The sequence below is a fragment of the Mus caroli genome, unplaced genomic scaffold, assembly GCF_978045245.1.
Source record: "Mus caroli unplaced genomic scaffold, Mus_caroli_1 scaffold_10, whole genome shotgun sequence".
Lineage (NCBI taxonomy): Eukaryota > Metazoa > Chordata > Mammalia > Rodentia > Muridae > Mus > Mus caroli.
The window spans coordinates 38,684,926-38,702,692 of record NW_028227265.1 but is presented as its reverse complement, the minus strand read 5'-3'; the positions used below and the strand labels follow the sequence as shown (position 1 = coordinate 38,702,692).

At 48.0% G+C, this 17,767-nt stretch overlaps 2 protein-coding genes across 5 annotated transcripts in view; one reads left to right on the top strand and one right to left on the bottom strand.

Annotated features, from left to right (window-relative positions):
* Positions 1-2,772: 2,772 nt before the first annotated feature.
* Chd9nb (CHD9 neighbor) lies at positions 2,773-13,133 on the bottom strand. Of its 2 annotated transcripts, none has more exons than XM_085843713.1 (2): positions 12,977-13,133; positions 2,773-3,819 (listed from the first exon to the last, which is right to left on the bottom strand). In XM_085843713.1, the coding sequence occupies exon 2, from the start codon at positions 3,784-3,786 to the stop codon at positions 3,628-3,630; it is 159 nt and encodes a 52-aa protein (XP_085699839.1). In that variant the 5' UTR covers positions 3,787-3,819; positions 12,977-13,133; the 3' UTR covers positions 2,773-3,627. The 2 variants fall into 2 exon arrangements, with proteins under 2 accessions (XP_085699839.1, XP_085699840.1); XM_085843714.1 differs by lacking the exon at positions 12,977-13,133 and adding an exon at positions 4,083-4,222.
* Positions 13,134-15,897: 2,764 nt separating this feature from the next.
* Chd9 (chromodomain helicase DNA binding protein 9) overlaps positions 15,898-17,767 on the top strand; it is a 234,216-nt gene continuing 232,346 nt past the window's right edge. For all 3 annotated transcript variants that reach the window (XM_029480616.2, XM_029480617.2, XM_029480612.2), the window contains exon 1: positions 15,898-15,986. The gene's annotated coding sequence lies outside the window, so the exon portion shown is untranslated. The remainder of the gene's footprint in view (positions 15,987-17,767) is intronic.

Here is a 17,767-nt window from a genome sequence, read left to right as displayed (position 1 = left end):
ATGTGTTGACTTCATCTCTCAGATCAAAGACACAGTCTGTCATGTTGGGGAGTCAAGGCAGCAGGAGCCTGGAGCAGTCGCTCACACCACATCCACAATGTAGGACAGACAAATGAATGCATGCTTAATCACCTTTGTTGCTATGTTTAACCACCTTTGTTCACTTTTATTGCCTAGAATCCCAGCCAGGGAATGGTGCCATCCACAGTGAGAGGATCTTCCCAGCGAAATTAATCCAATCAAGCGGGAGAGGTGGTTCAGTGATTAAGAGCACTGACTGCTCCTCCACAGGACGGGATTTGATTCCCTGAACCTTCATGGCAACCATCTGCAGCTCCAGTTCCAGGGAATCTGATGCCATCTTCTGGCCTCTGCAGGCAACCAGCACATACATGTATAAATACATGCATGCATGCAAAAATATATTCACACACATAAAATATTGTTTAATGAACTGAAAGTTTTTATTTTAGTTTTTATTTGATGTGAATAGGTGTTTTGTCCACAAATGTCTGTGTGCCACATGTGTGCAATACCAGTGGAAGCCAGAAGAGGGTGTCAAGAGACTCCTGGACCTAAAGCTACAATGGCTGTGAGACAGTATGTAGGTTCTGAGCCTCGAACCTGGAGCTAGCTCTCCAGCCCCCAAAGCTAAGAGTGTAAATAAGAAATGGACGGGTGAAAGGATTGGCAGTCGGACAGAACAGGTTGGTTAACTAACATACACCAGCCCCTCCTCCTCTTCCAGCAGTCTGGAGAATTAACTAGAACAGTGACTTCAGGCCAGAGACAGCCTGTGCCAATCTTTCAGAGGCTGTAGCCACACTTGTCCCTGGCATCTGAAGTATTTCTAAACCTCTGCGGGAGAGATGATGAGTCAAGCCAGGCTCCAGGGGAACAACTAGAATGTCCTTTAAAAGAAACCTGGAGCTTTCGCTGAGACAGATAAACTTCCCATCAAATTGCGGCCTGCCTGCCACAGCTGGGGGTGGGTAAATAATCCTGTTCTCAGAGCCCTGAGACTTTGAATTTTACTGAAGGAACATTTTGCTCCATCCTAGTAGGATGCAAAACCGCCTAAGGACCTGGAGCCAGGGTTCCTTCCTCTGGCCTGTTGGGAACTGCAGGAAGAAGGCCAGGCATCCTTCATTACCAGCTGTGAACTCTTTGCTCTGAGTCTAAGTAAGGGCTTTGTGAGTGGTTCCTACCTGGCCCAATCCTTAGGAGGGAGGAAAAACACAAACAGGCATTTAATAAAGTTGAAAGCTGTTTCCAGGGCTTGGCCTGTCGTCCCCAGTAAGCTGTAGAAAGGCCCCAACCTTCCTGGTGCCCAGTTGCAAGCCCAGGCCTGTTTCCTGGCCCACTGTTAGCTCAGCATCCCTGAGGGGCTCCAAGCTGGGTACTCTTGCTCCATAGTTGGAAGCCACCAGGCTCTATAGGACTAAAAGGAGCCTCTGTGGTTAATTTTTAGGTAGAACCACTTTACTTCTTTCTTTCTCCCTAAACACAACCTATTGAGGTTGTCCATAGTGGTTTATGCCTATGGCACCAGCACTTGGAAGACTAAGGTGGGAGAACTGTTAATTGGAGGGCAACTTGGACTACAAGGTAAGGCCCTGTCTTTAATAAAGCAAAGTTACAGCAAAGCAAAAAAAAAAAAAAAATGTATCAATTTCTCAGTGTTTTGGTTTTGTTTTATTGTCCCCCCCCTCTCTCCCTTTCTCCTGCCTTCCCCCCCCACACACACACACACTTCTACCTCGCTCTCCTGTCCTTCCTCCCTCCCACCTCACTCTCTATCCCACCAGAGTGAAGATAACAGGTTCTCCATCTGAACAGGTTAGTAGCCGACCTCTCCCCAGGCCAGGAAGTCTGAATGGTCCCACTTAAAAATTGAGAATGAAGGCAGGGCTCATGGAGCAAGTGCCTACCACACAAGCAAGCGTAGGATAGAAGTTCAGGTCCCCAGATCCCATGTTTGCCCAGAAGGAATGGGCAAGCCTGCCTGTAATTCCAGCCTTGAGAGATGGAAACAGGAGAATCCTAGAATAAGCCTGTTACAAGACTACCTACATTAGCAAGCTCTAGGTTTGTTTGAGAGACGCTGCCTCAGCGAATAAGCTCTTAATAGATTCATCAAGGGTGAATCCTGACAAAGCTCGGGCTACCTCATGCATGTGGACACACTTGCATGCACACCCAAATACATGTGCCAACAGCAAAAACATGCATACACACATGCATACACGTGACACACACACACACATTCATGAAAATAGAAAAAAGAAAAAAAAAGTGTTTAGATTTTCAGGGGCGTTTGGTTGTTGTTGTTGTTCATTCACAAGAAAGGCCATAATCAATATGTAGTCTTTAAATAGGATTCTGTGTGAGCTGAGGTCACACAGCTGGGGTTCAGATCTGGCCTCAGAAATGGGAATGTTGGCATATATCTGTGATTCCAATGCTCAAGAAGAGGGTAAATTTCAGAACACATACACACACACACACACACACACACACACACACACACACACACGTCCTCCTCAGCCATACTAGGGAAAGTTCCTACATTTTCTCACCTGTAAAATCAGGGTGGTAGTGCTGGTTGAATTAGTAGATCCCTGTAGAGGGCTCAGTGTGAAACCTGGCTCAAAAGCTTTCTCCTGCTCCTCAGAGTGGCACCCCACCACCCCCCGCCAATCCTGAAATCACAGAGCCCCCATCTTGTCTTTAAAATGTGTTGTGGCATCGTTTATCTGCAAACACGTCTGTTTGATTTCAAATGAAAATGCTTTGGGGTTGCATTCAAAAACAAAACACATCCAGAGGAAAATGAGACCGGCTGACAGGCACGCTGTTAGTAAACTGCAAAACATTTCTGAAGGCTAGATGCAGGCAGTTTAGACGCTAAACGGTTCAAATAGACAGACTTTTGATAGCAGAAGACACGCCAGCCGGACGACATTTCTGAGGATTTAATAGCCGGAAACTCGAATTTCCCCTTCCCTCCCACCAGCGCTCAGCACTCCGCTTGCTGTGAGCCCAAGGCCTTGTCGCCATCCATTCATGGAATCCCCGTCCAATCCAGATCATTCCCATAATTCATTAATGATACTGTAAGTTAAATACTAAATTATTCATGCAAACAAGGTGAAGAGAGCCAAATGCAGAAGCTTCCTGTCCGGGCATGCTGGCTGCTCATTCAGCTGTTAGAAAAAGGGAGAGAGATTAAGACCAAACCAAGATCTATAGTCCCAATCGATGTGAAGGCGATGGAGCCTCCAGAGTTCCGGGGAAGGAAAGCAGATGGTATGGCTGGACGCTCATAGCCCAGAAGCACATAGTGTGGACCAGAGGAGTCCATCTGCATGTTTTTCTCTTTCCAGAAGCTGTGGGAAAGGCCCCAAGAGGAATGAAGCAGTCCTTTGTCCTCTTTACTGAGCACTGGAGAAATAGGACTGTTTCAAGCTTAACCCTTCGTCTCCCCCAAAGCCAGAGAGCAAGCCCGGTGAAGGTCACATCCTAACCAGGGCTCTTTCTGTCCTCCAAGGATAGCTCTTCAGGGTGGGGCCTCACAGGTCAAAGGCAGTTCCAGGGACAAGTTGAGGGTCCACCCAAGAAAGCGGGTCAGTTCTTCAGCTCAGGGGTCCCCTCCTTCGTTGAGGCATCCTTGTCATCCGTGGCCTCAGTGCTAGGCTCCACCTTCGGCTCTCCTCCATCGGGGTGATCTCCAGGTTTCCGGGACTCCTCTACCACCTCGGTGCCCTTGCTGGAATGGCAACCCATTTTACAGGGACTGAGGCCCTAATGCTCTCAGACCTATCAAAAGGAGAAAGACTCGTTTGATGGATGGAGCGCCAGAGGCCAGAACTAAATAACCCTTCCCCAGACATTGTTGCAAAGAGAGCTGTTAGGGTTTCTATGGCCACAAGGAGACACCCCTTGGCCACCTCTGGGAGGGAGGCAGGACTTGGAACAATGCCCTTGCCACTAACCGGGTTAATTCGAGCTCTCTGTCCCACTCCTTTTCTAAGGGGGGGGGGGGCTTCCTGTAGTCTTTAATTTCTTTATAGATCACCTACCACCTAGTTACAGGTAAACACCAGCCTACACCTTCACAGACAGAGAAAGCAGTGAACAGATAAGCTGTGGCCTCCCTTCTTGTCCCAGGGCACATCCAGTCCTGGACCTTAGAGATCCCCTGCTTGGAGACCAGTTGAAACTATTCTAGAATGTCTGCAACCACGGATTCCCAGGGTTACCCAAACATATAACTGGGTGGGGCCCTGTGCCAAGTAAAGTTCACATTCTTACCAGGTTTCTAATTCTGACATGTAGCTTCTATTGCCTAATTGAATATTATAGTATTCAATAATCCATTTAACAGAAGGGAACATGGAGGCACAGCAAGATGGGATAGTCTATCAGAGGTAGTTACTAATGGCCACAAACTCACAGAGCTGGGAGTTAAACCCATGTCATCTGGCTTTACTCTTTAACACAGAGCCTCCATCAGCAGATTGGCCTGACCGCAAACAGTCCTCCCAGCTCAACTCCCAGCAGCATCACAGGACACAGCTCCCTCTCTTTATAACATTGCTAGATTTATATTTTAAACCCCCTATCAGGCTGTCCTCACACGCCGCAAGAGCACAGATTGGACTGTCTCAGGAGAGTGTGTGGGCTGGCTTGCTTGTTTTTTCTTGTTTGGTTGGTAGGGTTTTGTTTTTGTTTTGTTTCGTTTTGTTTTTTGTGGTTCTAATGGCTCGCCCTCTTGCATGCTGGGTAAAGCTCTTCATACTGAGCCGCCCCTCCCCCCCCAGCTTGTCATTGCTCTTTTAATCTAGGGTGCACAATTGCCCTTTTAATCTGGGGTGTGCAGCATTATTAATTAAATGTAAATTGTCCTAAACTGGCTTGTGTGCTTGAGTACCCAGTCCCAGCTGATGACCGTTTAGGGAGATTATGGACTCTCTGGGATACAGAGCCTCCCTGGAAGATGTACGCTATTCGAGGTGGGCCTTAAGGTTAGACCCAACCCTGCTTCCATCCCTGCTCTCTACAGCTTGATCTCCACAAGATATGAGGAGCCTCTACCATACATTTCTTCCATCACAAACCCCGTGACTTCCCCTACTTCAAAGCACTGAGGCTGTGAAACGGACCAACTCCATCCTTCTGTCTGTAGCTTTAGTCAAGGATCTCGTCACAGGGATGAGAAGAGTGGCTAACGTGGATGGGCACGGGTTTTGAAGCAGTGGGTGAGCTTGCATGTAGGCATTTCCTGAGTGAAGTCCAATAGGCTAGCGATCATGTCAGGAGTTCAGGATTTCCGAGCTCTACGGTCTACTGTTGATTTATTGTTTGATCCTTTTCTAACTGCAACAAGAGCATCACAAACACTTTCCTCCTTTTTTTCTTTTTCTTTTTTCTTTTTTTTTTTTTTTGGTCTATGAGTGTTTTGCCTGCATGTACCACATGCATCCTGGAATTGGAGTTCTGGGCTTGGAGTTGTGGTTGTGAGCCACAGAGAGGATGCTGGGAACTGAGCTTGCAAAGGGAGTAAAACAGTCAACCACCAGGCTACTTCTCCAGCCTCAGGGCTTCATAGTTCTGACCCGACTCCCTGGAAGCTGGAAGGAAGACAATAAAACTAAGAAGCAGCTTTTCAGAGAAGCACAAAATCCACTGTGATTCTTGGTTGACTGCTTGTATGGCCACCAGGAGTGACTTCAACTCCGATGCAGTGTGGAGGGCAGATAGATGCTCCCCTTGGATACCTTACAGAAGTTCTCCCAATATTCCTCACAACCCCCCACAGTCCTATGAGGGAATCCTATGTTAATCCTCCTTTAGAGTCAAAATCAAGGCGGTCTGATCGGGTCAGTTGCTCAAGGTTTGAGGTCATGAACTTGAGCAGCCCATCTCTACAAACTCTAGACTTGCTACCTCCAAAGCCCAATCAATAGATCTCCTCTGCCAGTCCATAGCTTTCCCCATCTCTGGGCTTGGCAGTTCACGGATCTAAAAGAATGTGGCAAAGGCCTCCCCTGTGAGCCACCTTGCTTTGAATCAGCTTCTTGGCAGTTGGCAGCGTGACGGGAAGATACTGCGATGTTCTCTGTTTACTCTGCCATATATATGCCAGAACGTGCTTCAGGAGGGACAGGGTGGAAGAGGGAACTCTGCCTAAGGGAAACCTTCATTTGGAAACTAGAATCGCAGGCCAATGAACTGCTCCAGATTAACTATACTGACCATTGGTGACCCCAAGAAGCAGGCAGCACAGACCCTCACTGGGGTAAGGCTTTGTGTGTTTAGATGCCTCACAGGGAAGAATAGACAGGACCCTTGGCCAAGTAAGCAGGGTTAAAAATCTTGGTGTGCCTGGTGACTTGGGACTATTTATATAGTCTATGGGGTCAAGTACTAAATAAGCTTTCATTCAAAAGTTCTTGCGAAACCCAAGACAGTAGCACTTTAAGTGAGGAATAAGGTTCGCATCGTGTGTCACATTGAACCTCTTCCAGCTATGGATCTGCCTCTGATGGAGACTATCATTTGCTAGTCTGTTAGCTGGCCTGGCACTGGGGATATCACCAAACAGCCATTGGGTTGTGCCAATGGTTCAGCCAATGGCTGGAGGATGGGATAACCTGTTTCCTAGCCAAGAGCAGTGGTCCATGCCTCTAATCCTGGGACTCAGAAAGCTAAGGCAGAAGGATTTTTGAGTTCCAATCTAGCCTGGGCTATGTAGCCAGACTATCTAGAAAACCCAAAGGCAAGGTTTGCAGCTTAGCAGTCCCCATAGTTTCTCACCCAGTATATTCAAGACTCTGGGCTTTATCATCCATGATGAAGAAGAGATGGAGGAGCCGGGCGTGGTGGCGCACGCCTTTAATCCCAGCACTCGGGAGGCAGAGGCAGGCAGATTTCTGAGTTCAAGGCCAGCCTGGTCTACAGAGTGAATTCCAGGACAGCCAGGGCTACACAGAGAAACCCTGTCTCAAAAAACCAAAAAAAAAAAAAAAAAAAAAAAAAAAAAAGAAGAATAGATGGAGGAAGAAGAGGACATTGTGGCCTCTGGACTGCTTGAAGTTAACAGTCAGGAAAGAGTAGACGTAAACTGGGTGCTGTGGTCCTGTTGGTTGGGTGTGATGGCTTTTATGTCAAGATTTCCACATAACTGGCTCTTTGTTGGCTTTCTCCACAGCAACTGCTGAGTAACTCCCTTTATCTCTTCCCCCTCCCCCTGGGGCCTTTGTAACAAATTTAAAACATCTCAGGATTTGTCTTTTATTAATACCTTCAGCACAGAGAGAGAGAGAGAGACAGAGAGAGAGAGACAGGAAGACAGAGAGAAACAGAGACAGAGAAAGAGAGACAGGAAGACACACAGAGAGAGAGATTTGAGATATATACCAACAATATCATAATAGGATGAGGCTGTGGCCAGAGCCAATCCTATACCGCTAGTAACCCAAAGGGCTAAGGCACTTGGAAAAAGTTGGGCAGTTTCTTATGAACACACACTAACCACAGGGCATTTATCTGCAGTGCTGTCTGTCTGGCCACCACAAGAGGAACTTGCGTAACAGACATTGTCTTTCTCACGGTTCTAGAAGGTGAGGGGCATGTGAGTGGTGGCAGATCCTCTGGTTTATCATGAGAGCTCTCTTCCTACGTTTACAAATGCCTCTTTTCTGTCCTGAGCACTGTTGTGCTCTCTGAAACTCACCACGTGGACCAGGCTCATCTCAAACTTGTAAGAATCCTCCTGCGGGGCTGGTGAGATGGCTCAGTGGGTAAGAGCACCCGACTGCTCTTCCGAAGGTCCAGAGTTCAAATCCCAGCAACCACATGGTGGCTCACAACCATCTGTAACAAGATCTGGTGCCCTCTTCTGGAGTGTCTGAAGACATCTACAGTGAACTTACATATAATAATAAATAAATAAATCTTTAAAAAAAAAAAAAGAATCCTCCTGCTTCTGCCTCTGCAGCACTGGGATTATAGTAATATACCATCATGCCCTCCTAGGACCTTAGTGGGAGCCTTGAACTCAGCTCTTCCTGCCTTGGGTTCTGAGAACTAGGATTATAGGCCTGTACTCCAACTCCTTGCTCAACCTCCGTTTTATTTACTTAGTACTTCTTTTTCTGTGTGCATGCTAAGATGAGCTATAGCCCCAGTTCCTAGCCCTGCTTTAGCACAACTGTCCAAGGTTTGATTTTAGAGGCCATGTAGCTTACAGACCCTGAACACATCACTCTGGAGGAGACCTGGAGCTGGAGGCAGAAGCAGCTTGATGCAGAGAATTACCCTGCAGCTATGCCTGGACTTCAGGACAGCAGCTGAGTCCATGTGCAGGCTAGGGTTCTTCTGTCTTCTGTTCTTTCCTGGAGCTCCCACTGGGCAAACTTATCCGGAAGCCAGCGGACAGAGAAACCTTTATTCCCTGTTCAGGTCAGCCTTAAGGACACAGAAAAATGGACTGCAGCTGCAGAGAAGGACACTAGACATCTAGCAAATCCACCTGGATCCTGTTCTCAGTGTCATGGACTTTATTAGGGGAGACAACATCCTTCCAGAAAAGTCTACCGCATGACAGAATACAAGAAGCATTTTAACATGGAAAATAAGTCACTGTGGCAAAGAGGACAGGAACATTTCAGTTGGTCCTAGGAGGATGGACAGGATGTTAGCTAGTAGAAGGGAAAGAACATCCAGGCCAACATAAAAAACTGGATCTCTGCTCTCTGAGAACTATGCCTATGTCTAAAAGTAAAAGATACTTGGGGATACAGATCAGCAACACGAGTGGAGCCTAAGGTTCAGGCCCTGGTATGAAAAAAAAAAAAAGCAAGAAGACAAAAGCCAGCTTGGAGGTCTATAACCCCAGCACTTGGGAGCAGAGGCAGGAGGATGGCTGAGAGCTCAAAGCTGGCCTGGTCTACTTAGTGCGTCCCAAGCCAGGAGAGGCTACAAAACAAGACCTTGTCTCCAAACAACATTAAGGAATGAAAGGAGAGAGGGGAAGAAGGAAAGAGGCTATAGAAGGAGAGGAAGGGAAAAATTCCTTCCTAGAGCCCGCCAGGGTGATTCTGTCCTCTAGTCCTGTGATGCCGCCTCCTCCTCTCAGGAGCCTGAGGCAGGAAGATCACAAATGCAGGGCCTCCCTGAACAGTTTAGGAAACCTTGTCTCAAAAATACAAAACAAAACAACAAAAAACAACAACAACAAAAAAGTCTCAGCTGTGGTTTTCTTGCCTGGTTCGTGTGAGGCCTTGGGTCAACCTCGAACTCCTGGTTCATCTTCAACACTAGCAGCACTGGGTTTATAATTCCAGCGGGGCATGTCTGTAGTGGTGTATCCAGACAGGATTAACTGAGGGAAGGGAAAGGCACTCTGAATGTGAACAGTAGCAAACATCTTACACTGCTCACGAAGGGAAAAAAGCAAAATCTAGATGAGCATCACCGTTCATTCACCTTTGCCTGCTTCCTGACCATGGGTACAAGGCCACCTCACACTCCTGCTGCTGTGCTGTCCCTGCAACGATGGACTACACTGAAAGAGGAAGTGAAGTCTGGACGACGACGGAAGACAGGGAGGAAACAGAAATGCAGGGACATCTGGAGCGGTTATCTCACGGTTATCTGGTCAAAACAGCTGCCAGCAATTATCCCGTTTTACAGAAAGGAGAGATACCGTGACGTCGACATTCCTTTTCTGTGTCTGGAAACGTGTCTGGCCACAAGAAAGGAATTTCTCCTTTGATCCCAGTCTCGTGATCCCCTTAAGGCTGATAGGAAGATAAGTCCACCAAACAATGCAATTGCTGGAAGTAGTGCTGGAAAGCCCTAAGTACCAGAAAGCCTTGTGCAGTTGCTCAGTTGCAGAGGCAACGCCACAGAGCCCATCGACTGAATAAACTTCCTAATCCCCCACTCCATTCCTGCTGGTGAGCAGGCAGCTTCCCTCTGTCAAAAACACCTTAAACCACGAGACAAGCTAACCCTTCCTTGTGAGCCTAGCCTTTCACGGCTGAGCCATCTCTCCAGCCCAAGCTAACCCTTCCTTAAGTTGCTTTCTTCAGGTATATATTATTATACCAACAAGAGAAGTAAATCACTCCAGAACAAAAGCGACAATGACAGAAGACTGAGAACAAGGAGGGGGGGAGGGGGAGGAAAGGGAGGAGGAAGAGGAAGGGGGGAGGAGGGGGAAAAGGAGGGAGATAAATAGAGGAGGGAGAGGAGGAGGAGGGGGAGAAGGAGAAGGAAGAAGAGAGGGAGGAAGAAAAAGAAGGAGGAGGAGGAAGAGGGAGAGGAAGAGGGAGAGGGAGGAAGAAGAAAAAGAAGGAGGAGGAAGAAGAGGAGGAAGAGGGAGAGGGAAAGGGAGAGGGAGAGGGAGAGGGAGAGGGAGAGGGAGAGGGAGAGGGAGAGGGAGAGGGAGAGGGAGAGGGAGAGGGAGAGGGAGAGGGAGAGGGAGAGGGAGAGGGAGAGGGAGAGGGAGAGGGAGAGGGAGAGGGAGAGGGAGAGGGAGAGGGAGAGGGAGAGGGAGAGGGAGAGGGAGATGAAAATAAAGGAGGGAAGGGGAAGGAAAAGGAGAGACTAATTCCTGACCTAGAACCCAGAATAGTCCTGGGAGCCGAGCTTAGAATTGAAGGCCACTTCTAAGTTGTACCTTCTGCATGGCCTTCAACCCTTGCTTAACATCCCAATCAGTTTTCTCATCTGTAGAATGTGCTAATAATAAGTGTCTTGAGACTTTAGGGATGAATTGATGAAGAAACATCGGTGACAGCCTGACATTGGACCTTATAACATGAAAGGGAAAGCATTTTTAAAGGGGTGCAGTTTGTGACATGATCCACCCAAGCCCGATGACCTGAGTTTGGTCCCTGGGACCCACATGGTAGGAGAGCTCCCACAGATTGCCCTCTGATTTACACACACACACACACACACACACACACACCATGTATGTTTGTACATACACACACAATAAATAAATGTAATTAAAACAAAAGTGAAGCAGGAAAGTCTTTGCAGGTACAGCATCTGTGTCGGTTACCTGTCCTGTTTCTGTAACTACAGCAATTCAGGAAGGAAGGGTTTTATTGGGACTTGCAAACTGAGGGTCTAGTCCATCACAGCAGGGAATGCATGATGGGAGGGAGAGACAGCTGGGGAGAGATGCCTGCTGGTCTGCAGCTCACTTTCTCCTTTGCAGCCACTCCAGAGCCCCAGCCCATGAATCGAATTGGGACTGCCCACAGTTAGGATGGGTCTCCTCACCGCAACCTAATCTAGGCATGCTGTCATTCATGGGCTTGTCTCCTACATGAATCTAGGTTCTATCAAGCTGATAATATTAAGTATCACAACCCCAGACCAGAAGATGTCCAGGCATGTTGTAGATGTTTATAAACACACGGTGACTGCAAAAGTCAAGCTGCCCATTCAGCACTCTGGGCCTGCCTCACAAGGCCAAGCATCCTTCCTTGAATGGGTACCCAATCCCCGTCTCCTTGGTCTCTTTGGCATCCCTGCCTTTTTTCTTTAAACTTCCTTCTACCAGGTCCTGATGTCATCCTGCCTGTGCCCACAGAGTCCCTATTTCTATATATTTCCACTATAGATAATGCGCCCTCCCCCTAGCTTATGAGATGAACGCATTGTTTGTTACATAAAAATTAGGGAACATCTCAGAACATAATGAACTCACTTTAAAATGTAACAAAATTGTCTGCAGTCAATGAGGAGGAGAACAAACGAGGAACTGGGGATGAGAGTGCCTGGTCCCTCCTGTTCCCTGTACACACCAGGAGCTGATCTCTGCAGCTGCTCCAGAGTCGAGCCTGAGCCACACAGTTGCTTCATCATTACAAATCTTAGTTTCTTCACTGCTAATGTGAGAAAAACAGTAGTGCCTACTGTGTAAGATTATTGTGGGGGTTAAATTAAGTCAGTAATCTAAAATCCTCAGTGTCCCATATATTATAAAGATATTGGAGCTCTTATATTATAAAGATATTGGAGCCATAGAGATGGCTCAGCAGTTAGGAGCACTTGCTGGGAAGTGGACCGAAGGACCCAAGTTTTGTTTCCAACACCCACGTCATCAGGTGTCCCACAGTCTCCAATAACTAACTCCAGCCCCAAGGGATCAAAAGCCCTCCTCTGGCTTCTCATAGCTCCCACGTAATGTGGCATACACTCACAGAGACACACAGACATACATTGAGAAATGTAGGGGTTCTTTTTTCCTACTAAAGAAAATAGTAAGCCCTACTGACAAGTGTCCATAGTTTCTGAACTTTCCCCTTCCCCCTGTCCGATTAGCCAGTCCCATCAGACTGTAGAATTTTCATCAGTGGGATGCCTCACTGGGCTTACTATCTGGGTTTGGGTCCTGATGCGCCCACCCTTTTCACAAAAGGAAACTACCTTGCCGGACGACTCCAGTTTTGTTCATATGTGACGCACACATAAATAAAAATAAATCTTTTAAGAAGTTGTCAGGGTTCCTGTTTGGTGTCTGTGGGGTTTTTGTTTTGTGATAAGGTCTCTTGTAGCCAAAGCTACTTCCTTGTCTTCTTGCACCCACCTCCCTACTGCTGGGATTACCGGCCGGCAGCACTATGCTTACTATTATTGACATTGTTTCTACCTATCAACATTTTCATCCCCCAAAGAGGCCGCAACCTAAGAGGAAACACCTTTGTTGATAGCTGCAGTTTCCAAGACACCATGGTTAGTAGAATAGGAAAGCTTAGGTGAGCTTCCAGGGGAAGTCCTGGGTGCTCTAACCTCATTAGGTCACGCCAGGCACCAGACTCCCTCCCAGAGTGAGGACTTTGCCCAGACATGCACCAGGACATAGCAGAGAGGAGAGAGCTGCTGTGGGGACGGGGCAGGGGCAGTGGAAGTGACTCAGGTTTTTGAAAGTGAAAGAACGGGAATTCACCTGCCAGCTTGTCCTTAGGGCTGCCAGCCTTCTCTGACCTTCATCATGGCTATGCCCCGAAATGAGCAAGCTGGGACCGGCTCCTCTGTGACACACCTACTACCCTGCCTTTTGCCCTTCTAGGCATTGATTGCCCACGGGACTCTCCTTCCACCTGCCTCCACCTCTAATGTTCGTGTTGAGCAGATTGCTCCAGGGCAGAGTCCACAGGTGAAGGAGGCACTCACGCACAGGGTGACTGAGCGGATTGCTGGGTGGGGTGACAGGATGCATGGCTTAAACTTTTCAAAAACTGCCTGGGAGTTCCACTGTTGACACCATCACCACATGACACAGGGAGAGCTGGCAGGATTAAAAGATGTTTTCCATATGACTTAGCACCTTGTATATCTACGGCTCTCCACTTCTGCTTCTGGGGTCCATCCATTAAACGGTTATCATTTTACCTGTACATGGCAGTGAAGAACTGAATTTTGTCATGCTGAATGAGTGTGTGTGTGTGTGTGTGTGTGTGTATACACATGTAAACTGTGTTAACATGAAGCAGGTATGTAGCTCAGGGGTAGAGTCCTTGCCTAGCATGCTTGAGGCCCTAGGGTCCATTCTCAGAACAATAAAGTGTTTGACTATTACATTAAATATAAACTGGAAAAAGGCAGAGGTTTTTGTTTTTGGATTGTTTGTTTGTTTGTTTGTTTGTTTTCGAGACAGGGTTTCTCTGTATAGCCCTGGCTGCCCTGGAACTCACTTTGTAGACCAGGCTGGCCTCGAACTCAGAAATCCGCCTGCCTCTGCCTCCCGAGTGCTGGGATTAAAGGCGTGCGCCACCACGCCCAGCGAGATTTTTTTTTAAAAAAATAATGTTTTATATAAATTCTCTAAAGCTGGGTATAGTGGTGCACTTTTTAAATCTCAGGTCTCAAGATCAAGGCCATCCTAGTCTATGCCTTAAATTTCAGGTCAGCCAAGGGCTACATAGTAAGACCTCTCTCTCTCCATATATATATATATATATATATATATATATATATATATATATATAAAACACATGTGTATATTTAAAGATTGTGTATATATGTCAATGTATATGTATATATATAACACATGTGTATATTTAAAGATTGTGTATATATGTCAATATATATGTATATATATATGAATTCTCAAGAATGTATTTTGAATATATTCATCACTCAGATCCTCCCAGATCCTACTCATCCAACTTCCTGCTGATTCTCTCTCTCTCTCTCTCTCTCTCTCTCTCTCTCTCTCTCTCTCTCTCTCTCTCTCTCTTCTCCTCCCCTCCCCTGTATCCCTCCCCAGTTTCTGTTGCCTGCTATTCTTGCATGTGGAGCCTACCTAGGGTATGGTCGCTATACCTTGGGGTCCAACCATGACTTACCCTCTCCGGGTAGCTATCAACCACAGTGGTTCCTCAGCTGGGTGTGACCTTCCTGGCCACCTCCCCATTCCACGCTGGTATTGTTTCTGCTTTGTCTCGCTCACCGTGGTGTGCAGGCTGTGAGTGTGAGAGAGCTGTTGTGGTGCTCTTGAGTGGATCCCTTGTCTGCTTGAGTGTCTGATGTATAGAGACTCAGTTAATATTCACTTAAAGAAGAAACAGGCCAGGCAGTGGTGGCGCACGCCTTTAATCCCAACACTTGGGAGGCAGAGGCAGGTGGATTTCTGAGTTCAAGGCCAGCCTGGTCTACAGAGTGAGTTCCAGGACAGCCAGGGCTACATAGAGAAACCCTGTCTCAAAATAACAAAGAAGAAGAAATAAAGGTTGCACGAGTGCATTAAATAATCCAGCATTTAAAAATAATCCACTTAAAAATTATATACTTGCATACTGTGTGTGTGGCAAGTACCTATACCTGCTGAGACATTTCCCAGGCTAGCCTGGAGTTTACTATTATGTAAACCAGACGGCTGGGAACTCACAGAGGCTCGCCTGCTTCTGCCTCCCGAGTACAACCAATCGCCACTCCGGTAATTTTTTGTTTTTTCTAAATCCACTATTTTTGTAACACTGTCCACTATGTCTTAGTTAGAAGAAAATACTGAAACCCGCTGGAAAGGACCGGCCTGAAGATCCCCTCAGCTCTACAATGCGTGATAATAGGACTTCCGTGGACAGTGGACTTCATTTAGCGTCATCGGATCTTAATTATCAGCTAATTAGTTCTCAGCCTGGAGCAGTTCTCCCTCCAACCAGGGAGACATTTGGAAACCCAAAGGGGTGTTTTTGGCGTCACAGTGATGAAGGAGGTTGTTGCTGGAATGTGAGGCTAAGGAGTCAGGGATGCCAGACGACCCGCCAAAGACATGCTAATGAGCCTCCGGAAGAAACACCACCTGGGTGGTCAAATCCCAAGGGTTCTAATTGTGTCTCCCGGACTCCACCCCCGTACTGGCACAGACAGGATTGTTATAGATAGGTCAGCAGAAGGTAATGGAGGCATCAGGAAACCAGGGAAAGGGTGGGAGGTGACGTGAAGGACTGCTGATAGGGATAGGCATCCCTGGGCTTGAAATAAACCCATTCCGTGGCATCCTCGGATGCTCCCGGGGTGTTTAAAGGAGAAGCCACGCCAGACTAGGGCGTACTGAAAGCTGACGGTGGAAAGAAAAGATCCATGAGCCCTGCCAGGAAAATCCCAGGGTGGATCCCAGGTCAGAGGCCCAGACCTGACAGCTCCTCCACGCCTCCAAGAAAAAGTACAACAAATTCCGTTCCCCACGCTCCCCAAGGAGTGAAGGTGGTGCAGCCCAGGCCAGATCTGCGCCCCCGGGCTCCGCGGTGTTGGAAGCCACCCGCGTGGGAAGGCCCAGCTGCATTTCCGCCCTGCACTGCGCTCGCACCTCCCAGCCCCTGCCCGCGCTACCGTCTTACGGCCACTAGGTGGTGCCTGCGCTCTAGTGGGCGCCTGTCTGGCGCCGACGAGGGAGACAGATGGAACCAGAGTCCTAGGGTTCCGGGGAGTGGAGGACAGCGCCGGCAGCTAAGGTAAGGATTCCTCGGGCGTGTCCCTAGAATGTCTGAGGCTGGGGTGGGTTGGCCGCCGCGCAACCTCGTTTGTGGTTTGCAGTGATGACCAACGAGGACAGAGCAGCCACATGTGCTGTTGCCCCAAGAGGACCTGGAGCCCCGCAGTCCCAGAGCTGGGCCTAAGCTGAGCAGAACCCCAGGTCCCTGGCTCGCACTCAGACATCCTTCACGAGCCTGGGCCTCCGGAAGGCACGCCCAGCCCCCACACAGCAAGTCTTCAACACAGAAAGGTGGGACTGCTGTCCTAGGGTTCCTCCAGTTGAGCTGAGGGGAGAACAGATCGCAGCACTTCTCAAACTTGGGCATGCATTGATTGTTGGTTATTGGATAGTAAGGCATGCTGCTGTCTAGGTTCCATGCCTCCACCCCCACCCCGAGCCCCAGATGTAATTGGTTTGAGTTGGACGTTGGGAGCTCTTATTAAAAACTTCCCCCAGGGGATTCCAGCTTGCAGCCAGATTCAAGGGCTCTTTGACCAAAAGAGTTAGAGAAGAACCGAGGGGTCCCTATTACAAGCCCGGAAGGCTTCTCTTCCCTCCCCCTCCTTCTTGCCTTTTCAACCAGCAATTACCTCTGCCTTTGGGCTGTCAAACTCAGTGTGACAAGCCAACACCCTACCCCAAAGGGTGGAACTCAGAAGTGCCAGAGAAAAGAGAGCCAATCAAATCATGTACAGTATGAAAGGGTTCCCCAAGTGGGTAGGAGGAGAGAGGGATTCTCCCCCACTCTAATCCCAGATGAGTGCAGGAGTGGATCCACGCCTGCACTCATCCTTCTGATCAATGGAGCCAAGCATACCCGGGGGCGGCGGGGGGGGGGGGGGGGGACTTTGTAACTAGTAAAAAATGGCCCCGTGTATCTTATGTAACAGCCAAGTGTTAGCAGCAGGAGCCTGGACTCTCCACAGCCAGCCCTCCCTTATTTGTGACCTTAGATAACTCACTCAATCACCCTTACTTTCAGTTTCCACATCTATAGAATGGGTACAGAGGTATAAAACTCTCAAGAGTTGCTCTGGGAACGATTAAGACTGAAAGCCTGTGTTTACAGATAGTAGTTCTGTCTGTGCCAGGCATGGTTCATCCTGTGCACCATCACAACTCTTATCATAATCCGCAGAGTAGCAGGTACTGTGGACAGACGTAACCCATCTGGGAGCTAAGATACCCCACTTTGATGTCCCAAAAGCTGGGACTTAGAAGCCGAAGGGCTTGCTGGAAGTTATCAACATGATCAGAGGCAGACTAGGAGCTAGGAATGTGGCTTTGTTGCTACAGTGCTTGCTAAGTATACATGAGGCCCTAGGTTCACACACACACACACACACACACACACACACACACACACACACACACGACAAGCAGATACCTAGTCCAGGGGTGAACCCATGGTCACGAGCATGTCCCTTCCACTGAACTTCTTCAATCCATCAATGGAAATATAATCGTTACCCAGCACTTACTGTGTGCCAGGTAGGCTTCCTGACACAAACCATAAAATGTGGGCAAGACAGAGAGGGGTAAACCAGCCCTCTATGAACTCATACACAACAATGAAAACAGCTAGGAGTTCACGAGATCTACATTATATTTAACAAACTCAAAGACTTGCTAAATTGGATTGTGTCTCCCCAAAAAAATACCCCTGGTACTTTGACAGTCATATTTGAACTTTTCAGAACATCAAAAATATTGTCGCCTGAGTTCGGTGTGTTAGTGCACACCTTTAATCCCAACACT